Consider the following 9,079-nt stretch of genomic DNA (forward strand, 5'->3'; position numbering starts at 1 on the left):
CGTTCGTGTGGATTTTTGGAACTTTCCTGACGCGCTTAGATTCACAAATGCATTTTTTCTAAAAGATATCCTCTGCAGCCTATCAGATGTCTCCAATTTTAGCCAATCACATATGGACTACAACGACCTTACCCGCCATAGTAACGGACTTGACATCACGAACAATGGCGTCTGGTGGTAGCCGCCCACCAAATGTAAGTGAAATATAGCTTGTTAATCTTATTAAACCGATTATCATACGTGATTGAATATTCTTGAGAATGGCAGGATCCATGTTTAGTCATTTTAAGTGTTTCCTAGGCTAACGTTTAGCAAGCTAGCTAGTCAATGTCTAACTTAACCTGGGCTTGCTAGCTAACATGATGGATACAGTACAGTACTGTACGATTGATGCATTAGTTTGCGGTCAAGCCAGGTGGAGTGTGGCAGGTAAAAATAATAAAATTGTGTGGCAGTAGCTTGGTAGTTAAGCATTGGTAGCTAGAAATTTGTACAGTATAGCAGACATCTGAATGTTGGGATGGCCCATTCAGTTGAATTTAGGATAATATTCTGCCGAATTCTGAAGCACCTTATGTGTGTCTGTGCACTCATGTTTATTTGTTTGTCTGTCTGTCTATCTGTCCCTAGGATTCGCTGAAGTATTTTATTTTGAGAAGATTACATGATCGAGTTGTGCGGATCTTGGAAAGGCAACCTCTGGACTTAGATGGTCTACAGTTTGCTTGCCATCAGGAACATGTTTTGTTGAGCGCTCTAGCTGAAGTAGTAGTTGTACACAAGGACATACTCTCAGCACTCTCAGATCTTATTATTGCTATCCAGCAACAAATGGAAAGTCGGCAGACATTTGTGATTCTGGAATTTGAAAGAAGTTCTGGACGTGGCCGTCCAAGATTTACAATTTCAGAAGATGCACTCACACATCTAGTTGAAATGGCTCTGCCTTTAAATATCATTGCCAGGCTTCTGGGTGTGTCTAGAACAACAGTACACAGGCGGATGAAAGAACTCAATCTATCTTTAAGGGCCTTATACAGTAGTTGCAGTGACAATGAATTGGATTATTTGATCACAGAAATTAAAAACACAATGCCAGATGCTGGTTATCGTGTTGTCCGAGGTGCTCTCCTTGCACAGGGACACAAAATACAATGGGATAGGTTGCATGCGTCCATGCATCGCGTAGATAGTGTTGGTGTGTTCTCCAGGCTGACTGGTCTTGGATGTGTGGTCAGAAGAACATACAATGTTCCTTATCCAAAGTATTTGGTGCACATTGACACCAATCACAAGCTAATCAGGTATAACTGATTCATATCTGTATATCAATTTGTCAGTTTATTAACATGTACAAAATTGTGTAGTTTGTATTTTGTATAACATCACTGTATGTCATATCATCGATAGACCATAGTAACCAGAACAGTATGAATTTAACATTGTTCTAGAAACCATGAACCCATTTTTCTCTGCTAAGATGCAGATATTGTATCATGAGACCTATGCTGTTGAAAATGTTGTGTATTGTGTTTAAAAGACACTTAACAGTTGTTCATATACTGTTAAAGCTAATACAATTTATTTTAATAAAGGTACAACTTTGTCATCTTTGGGGGAATAGATGGCTACTCAAGGAAGGTAAGAATGCTTACTGTTGAATACCATCTTATACTATGTCTTAATCAAAATAAATGGAATGATCAACACTTTTCAGACGGATGCAACTTCCATTTGGGCATATGTTGTTTTGCTCGGGGCAGTGTAGTACAGAAATCTCTGTTCCTCATGTTAGATAGAAAACTGACCAATCAAAGTACTAACGTACTGTACTATTTGTGAATGTATGTGAGGTTATGTATCTAAAGGTAGCAGACAATAACCGCTCTGACACACACTTGGCCTTTTTCACTGAAGCTGTCAATGAGCATGGTTTCCCTCTGAGGTATTCACATTTCAATTGTCATCCTTAGTATTATTGCAGAGGTCATCATAGAATTTAGATGTTCAGATATTAGTTTAAACGTAACATATCTTCTTAACATCATCGCCAATATGGAGCTATTCTTGTGTTTGTAATATTTGCACTACATAACTTTCAAAACTGTATGAGGCAATTTACATGTTATATTTTCAGAGTGAGAGGAGATCATGGAGGCGAAAACGTGGGAGTTGCTAAACTGATGTATAGAGTTCGTGGAACTGAAACCAACAGCTTCATTGCTGGAAAAAGCGTGCATAACCAACGGTGAGTTAAACCTAATTTTATGAAGAATTATATTGACAAAAAAGATTTCTGATAACTGACCTCAATGATCCATTGCAAGACACATGGATATTAAGTAATTGTAATGTAAATGCTTTTTTCCAATACAGAATTGAGCGCCTCTGGCGTGATGTGTTCATGAGTGTTACAGGTGTATATTACAACGCCCTGCACACTCTAGAGGATCAATACTTGCTCGATATCAGCAACATCCTGCACATGTTCTGCTGCCACTACGTTTTCCTGCAACGTATCCAGGCCAGCCTGAATGTCTTCCATGAGGCCTGGGATAACCATCCCATTAGGACAGAGCAAAACCTGACACCAAATCAGTTGTGGCAGGTGGGCCAGGCCTTGAATCCCGTTGCAGATCCTCTTCCTGAGGTAAATGGTGATTTGTTAAAACATCTAATTACCATAATGTCTTGTTAGTCATTTATAAATTAAAAACAGACACCCTAAAAGCCAGAACTTTAAACCATAACCATTCATTGATCAGTTTTATACATGGTAGTGGTAATGGTTTCAGTTGGTTTACTTAACATTTGTTGTGCTTATATCTAATATCTATCTTTGTCAGGCTATACTTGTACCAGAAGTCGAATGGGAGGAGAGCGTCTACGTCAGTGAGCCACACCCTGGTGTCAATGTCCCTGTGCTGGACAGCCCACTCTCAGATGAAGAAATGGTGCAACTTCAAGACGCCATTGAACCATTACAATACTCTGAAAGTTTTGGAGTGGACATTTATGTCAACACAGTCCAGTTTGTTGAGAATTTACTTGAGGCAAGATAAATATAAAATGAAATAATAATTATAAGAGTGTCTGATAAAGGACTGAAATGTAAATAATAATCATAAACATATCTTAATGAAACTGCATAGGTGGCTGTAAATAGATAACTATTAAACACCTGCTTGACGATCAGAAAACAGGATGTTTTGTCACCGGGAACTCTTTCTTTATTAGCATAAGACAATTATTTGACAACACAATGTGAAAGACTGAAGTTATGCTACTCAGTGAACGATAAGGATATAACTTCTGCATTATTAGTTTTGTGTAAACATCTAACATTCTTAACATACTTATTTCACTCATGCTGACCTTATTTTGGCATCCATAAAAGATGTCCATAAAAGATGTGAAAACCTACACTAGCCCAAAACCACTATTGGTGCATCGGATACACATCGATAAGTCATCGTGGAACTTGATGTAGGTCCGGTAGTGGCTGGGAAGCTTCAATTTGGAGAAACAGGTGTGTGCTACTGGATAGGTAGAGGTCACAACCTCCACGATGAGGTTGGTAGTCAGCTGTTCCCACCCGACCCAGAACTTCACAAGGTCACGTAACACCTCTGGTGATGCTATGAAGGAGAATATTGAATGTATGTGACATCTCCAATACATTAAATCAAAACTAACATTTTGAGCATAGCAAATTAACCAAAATGTCACATATTTTGCATTGATTTAAAATGTTACTCTAAATTCTGTATAATATTATTATCTGTACAATGTTATCTCTGGCTGCACGATATCTGCTACTTTATCCCTTTATTAGCAGGGAGCAACTGCTTCAAAATCCAATATAGGAAATTAATATTACCTTCCACAATGAATTTTCGTAGTAAAAACTCAGTTATAAGAGTAACTGTCTCAAATGGGACACAGTCTTCCTCATACTCATCCTGGTCGCTGTCAGATGTCGGTTTTGGCCAGCAAATGTTCTTGATCACAGTCTACAGGGTTAAAACATGTGTTATGTTATTAGTAAAATGATTCATGGCAGTTGCAGTTAATCAGCATGACTTTCTAACAACCAACCTTTATTATAAGGGATAATGTATAGAACGCCGGTCATTATCGGGAAAATAAGCTCCGACAGGGCGAACAGCATCCCGACGCGAAGCGAAAGGACTTATTACACGGCTACTTGCTAAAGAAAATACTACTTTTTACAATGTATTTGTTCCCATTTGTTGTGTTGATCAGCAGAGAAATAGTTCGCCAAAGACATTGAACCTCATAGAAATTAAACATTCTTTAGGCTTCAAATCAGCTGACGTCGCTAATCAACGGAGTACGCTGGGGTTGAAAAGTTACCGGACTACTTGCGGAGTGCTACGAAAGACGTGAATCAGAAGCAAAAAGGCCACTTTCCTTGACAGCGGTCTGTTATTCATAGCAACGGTCTGTTATCAGAAGATATCAGACCGCAGAACGTTGGGAAGCCCCATTCAAGTGAATGGGGCATTCTACAGCGTTAAGAACAGCCGTGTAATACTGATGTTTGACTATTATATTCTACCTTTAATGCTCCGGATCTGTCTTAACTTGCTTATGACTTCAACAACAAAGTTTACCTTTCTAACAATGACATGAAAATGCTACACTATAATGTAGCACTATTTGTGCTTTTAAATGGCAGTCAGGTGGCTGAGCAGTTAAGGAATCAGGATAGTAATCAGAAGGTTGCCAGTTCAATTCCCGGCCGTGCCAAATGACGTTGTGTCCTTGGGCAAGGCACTTCACCCTACTTGCCTCGGGGAAATGTCCCTGTACTTACTGTAAGTCCCCTGGATAAGAGCATCTGCTAAATGACTAAATGTAACTGAAATTACCATGAGCTATGCTGCAGAACAATCATACAATTCAATTGCAGACAGATTGCATTGTGTCATATAAACACAAATCCTTTCTAAACTAACCAAAGCAATGCTTACTTGCGCATCAAGCTCCTCATCTGCCTCCCGTGGGAAAATGATGGGGTGAACATCTGGTCTATCTGACAGAAGCGGCCAGATTCCTGTGTCTTTCAGGCCTTTCCGGATCTGTTTAATGGGTTGCGCAACACGATCAAGTACCTGCAGTGATGAATGACAGAACACAAGGCACAGGTACAAATGTGGCATGTGTTACACTGTCAACCTCCGATACAAATCAGAATGGGTTAGATGGTCATATTTCCATTTTACTTATCCAGTAATCTAAATAATAAAATGATTACTGCTTGTGTGAGCAGTTCTTGAAACAGCCAGTCATGATTGGTAGGTGAAGGAACCGGGAGATCCCAGGACAGGCAAAGATCAGTCACACTGGTGGTTTCTGCTGCAGTCATTTTTGCTTTTGTGAGCTAAAACACATGCATAAAAAAAGAAAAGAATATAATAATTGATGATGCGTGATTTAAAAGCTCATGTGAGAAAAACATGTCGCATTGTGATAAGCATATGACATTGGGACATTTAAGAATTTAGAAATGCTGCTACTCACAAGAGCAATTGTTTCGCGGTGATCTAGATCAGGACAGTCCTGCAGGGTCAGAGCGGATGCTGCAGTGTCCCTGTGTCTACCAGTCAAAAGTTTAACCACAGGAAAACTGAGTCCTGAGAAACCAGGACCACCATGCAGGACAGAGTGGCCAATCATCCGGCCTGCCATCTCAAACAGGTTACTTGCCCTAAGCACAGCAGCTGCGGAGGGAACCCGATGTTCTTTTTCGCCTTCAAAAAGGGTTGTGAGACCAGCAGAGCCTTAAGAGCAAAAATATGTGTTATCCCCAAATGTTTGTATTACATTCTAAAAGAATGTTAAATTAAAGCATTTTCTCTTGTGGTCTCTTCACAAACCTAGATTTATACTGAAACCAGTTTTCAGTTTTTGCATGACCAATGACAAAACATGTCGGTTCACCCCTTCGCCAACAGCTGCATCTCCTTGAAAATAAATTATGACTTCAGATGAAAAACAAGTAACTACGAGATAAAATACACAGTTATTAAGAAACAGAATGCAATTTACATGATTAATAAAATAAATATCACACATTTTAGTAATACCTCTCAGATGGCACTTGAATGGAGCAGCCCAGTTAACATTGTTCATTTTATAGAACGAAATCAGCGAACTGTCCTGTTCTTCTGGTTCATCAAACATGTCGAGAGTGAGAGAGAGACGTCGATGTTCGGAGTTTCTGTCCAGTAGTTCTTCTCGGAACAGCTGACATGCTTTCCAAGGATCTTGTTCGTTCATATGTGCTGGCAATAAAATACAGTGTAAAATCAGTTGTTTTAAAAAAACTTCCAAATTGCATTATACTCAGATTATATCATAAGGGTATAAATCACCTGCTGAGAGTTGTATGGACAGATGTTGAACTGAGGGTCCTGGCAATTCCTCTCTCCTTGTAGGGCTGGCTGATTCGCTGTGAGTGATGCCCATTCTTAAGACAGACATAAAAACTTGTTACTTGCAAGAATGAAAAGACAAATCATGACTGAAACACATCTTAACGTATTACGTCCTGCATATATATTTCATCTAACAAAGTCCTTCAAAATCACCTTCATATTTATATCCATTATGAATACTACTTTATTACAAAGACGCAGCACGTGCATGCACCGATGCAGTCTAGAGCAGTAACATTGTAAGATATAAAAAACGAGCATTTAAAGCTTGGATTTAAAGTCAAGTTCGACGTGACTTTTAATCATGCAATTTTTTATCTGAATCTATTAGTCATAAATATCTTACCTATCACCACACGTGCTTGCATGAGATAACAGGATATCAAATGGGTATGGTGTAAGACAAATTGGGCAAACCTGGAAAAAACAACATTCAATGGAATATTTTAATAAATTGTAATAAGAAGAAACCAAAGTGCTTATGTGGAAGGCATTACCTCAAAAGATACTCCCATCCCTTCTCTGGTCCCTGTGGTAGGTTCAACTGGCTGATCAATGACATGGCAATCTTCATCAAGACTAGCCCCAGGTGTATTGCCCTTAAAAAACAAAAGATTTGTAGATTTTCAAACAAACAAAAAATATGCATGTTTAATTGAGTAATAACAGAAGTGTTGCCGTACAAACGTACAGTTATTGTGCCACTGCATTGTCCCACATGCAACGGCAAGAGCTGCAAGGGCATTTCACTACCACAGGTGATGCAGGTTGACTGTGGCATCTTTGAAAACTCAGGTGAGTCATAAGGCAATGGCTCTGTAGATAGGTGCTCTTGTATTGGAACCACATAGATTGTGTTCTTTCCATTGTTTGAAGCTGCTTTTAACACACGTGTGGAGTAGCCTTCAGAGTCTATTGGAATAATTGTGAGCTTGCGACGCCCACTACCACCTGGTAAAAAAAAAAAAAAAAACATGCACAAAAAGATTTTCATTATTGGAGCTACTAAGTAGCCTTGTACAACCATTTGTACCACCTGTTCTCGTGAGGTCACATTCTGTTTCACGTCACAGACCAGGCTGGACTTGCACACGTTTTGTTTGGTAGTGGCATTGACAATGGGCGTTGAGAAAAGTTATTATGCAGTCTACTGGATCACACTACACAAATCCAAACAATTACACAGATGATGGGTTCTGGAGACAGTCTAATACTTTCAGACTGACCTGTTGAGTGAAACAGAATGTGAGCTTGCGAGATCAGGATGGTTGTACGAGGTGATCTAGCAACAACAGTGATAGAAATGCTACCTGTTCCCTTGGAAAACATCCATCCTCCTTTTAGGGTCTTCAGTTTAGAGTATTCATCCTCTACAAGAGACACAATCTAAAATAATAATAAGTGAATACAAATGGCAAACACTATTCAGTAAGTCCCATTTTTAACAATTAGAATGATTGACTATTTAACATTATTGTATTATTTGTTTACCTCACTGTGCTTCAAGTGGTCTGCTAGACTGAGCATCCTTTTACCAAGGCCAGCATGGGCAAATTCTATCTCTTCAGAGCCCTTTGGTGTATACAGGGTTGGTTCAGAAAGGACAAAAAAATGAAAGGTTGTACTTTTTACAGTGCAGGTGGAAGGGGTTGAGAACCGTCTTTTTCCTCTTGGCTGATCGGTATTAAACATACTTGGGAACTGCCTGATGAGGGAGTGACAAAAAGATGAATGAAGAAAACAGCATTGATTTGCAATAATTGCTGAACTATTTCAATATGTTAATTAATTGCTTGAGGATCATAATGCCCTGATAGATAAACAGACAGGCACAGTCAGATTGTAAAATACATTAGCTATGACTTGGCAATTGCAGTTGGCAAATGCATTTACAACAGCACTTTCCCCTTTAACAACAATTATGACTCTTCAGGCACTGTTTTTCGAAAACATGATGGCGCTCAATTCGTGTGTAAGGAATTTCTGAAAGCCATGTGGGGGTTCGATAAACTAATTGCTATCCAAATCGAATACATCTAGCTAACCTTGAATACTGATGCAGTGTTGGGTACTGTCTCCCATATAATGTATAGCATTAATCCTTACCCACATACAGTGTATGTATTACCTTATCATAGCCTGTCTCACCCTACTGTCAGTATTGGTGGCATTAGGTATGGTAGGGGCCATAGTTACAGCCCCAACTGTGCTCTCTGCTGCTCGGCTCTCTGCCATTGGGGAAATATTCCTAGCTAGGGCTTGCACAAGAACACGTGCTGCTGCCTCCACTTGATTTGACAGTCCCTGCTTTGGAAAACATCGTTTTAATTATCTGTTCACTAAAGTCCCATGTAAGATGTTACCTGGCTTGACCGCAAACTAATGCATCAATCGTACAGTACTGTACTGTATCCATCATGTTAGCTAGCAAGCCCAGGTTAAGTTAGACATTGACTAGCTAGCTTGCTAAACGTTAGCCTAGGAAACACTTAAAATGACTAAACATGGATCCTGCCATTCTCAAGAATATTCAATCACGTATGATAATCGGTTTAATAAGATTAACAAGCTATATTTCACTTACATTTGGTGGGCGGCTACCACCAGACGCCATT

The 9,079-nt window shown here is 39.3% G+C and overlaps 1 protein-coding gene and 1 long non-coding RNA gene across 2 annotated transcripts; one reads left to right on the forward strand and one right to left on the reverse strand.

Annotated features, from left to right (window-relative positions):
• The first annotated feature begins 987 nt into the window (after positions 1 to 987).
• LOC124467310 lies at positions 988 to 2,152 on the forward strand. Its single transcript, XR_006956071.1, has 3 exons — positions 988 to 1,304; positions 1,596 to 1,641; positions 1,854 to 2,152. It is a non-coding gene; the product is annotated as an uncharacterized LOC124467310 (long non-coding RNA).
• A 1,757-nt stretch (positions 2,153 to 3,909) lies between these two features.
• Positions 3,910 to 8,366, reverse strand: LOC124467396. Its single transcript, XM_047019679.1, has 13 exons — positions 7,956 to 8,366; positions 7,775 to 7,850; positions 7,156 to 7,415; positions 6,962 to 7,063; positions 6,811 to 6,881; positions 6,402 to 6,496; positions 6,114 to 6,311; positions 5,904 to 5,990; positions 5,548 to 5,807; positions 5,282 to 5,407; positions 4,998 to 5,138; positions 3,958 to 4,013; positions 3,910 to 3,925 (listed from the first exon to the last, which is right to left on the reverse strand). Exons 1-13 carry the CDS (start codon positions 8,154 to 8,156, stop codon positions 3,910 to 3,912), a joined length of 1,689 nt encoding a protein of 562 aa, XP_046875635.1. The 5' UTR covers positions 8,157 to 8,366.
• Positions 8,367 to 9,079: the final 713 nt, after the last annotated feature.

Source organism: Hypomesus transpacificus, chromosome 4, assembly GCF_021917145.1.
Source record: "Hypomesus transpacificus isolate Combined female chromosome 4, fHypTra1, whole genome shotgun sequence".
In the NCBI taxonomy this organism is placed as follows: domain Eukaryota; kingdom Metazoa; phylum Chordata; class Actinopteri; order Osmeriformes; family Osmeridae; genus Hypomesus; species Hypomesus transpacificus.

Coding starts and splice junctions, on each gene's coding strand:
- LOC124467396 (XM_047019679.1), bottom strand. CDS start 8,156: ATGTTTAATACCGATCAGCCAAGAGGAAAAAGACGGTTCTCAACCCCT. Junction 6,312..6,401: donor GTCCATACAACTCTCAGCAG/GTGATTTATACC, acceptor TTTTATTGCCAG/CACATATGAACGAACAAGAT. Junction 5,991..6,113: donor ATTCAAGTGCCATCTGAGAG/GTATTACTAAAA, acceptor TTTATTTTCAAG/GAGATGCAGCTGTTGGCGAA.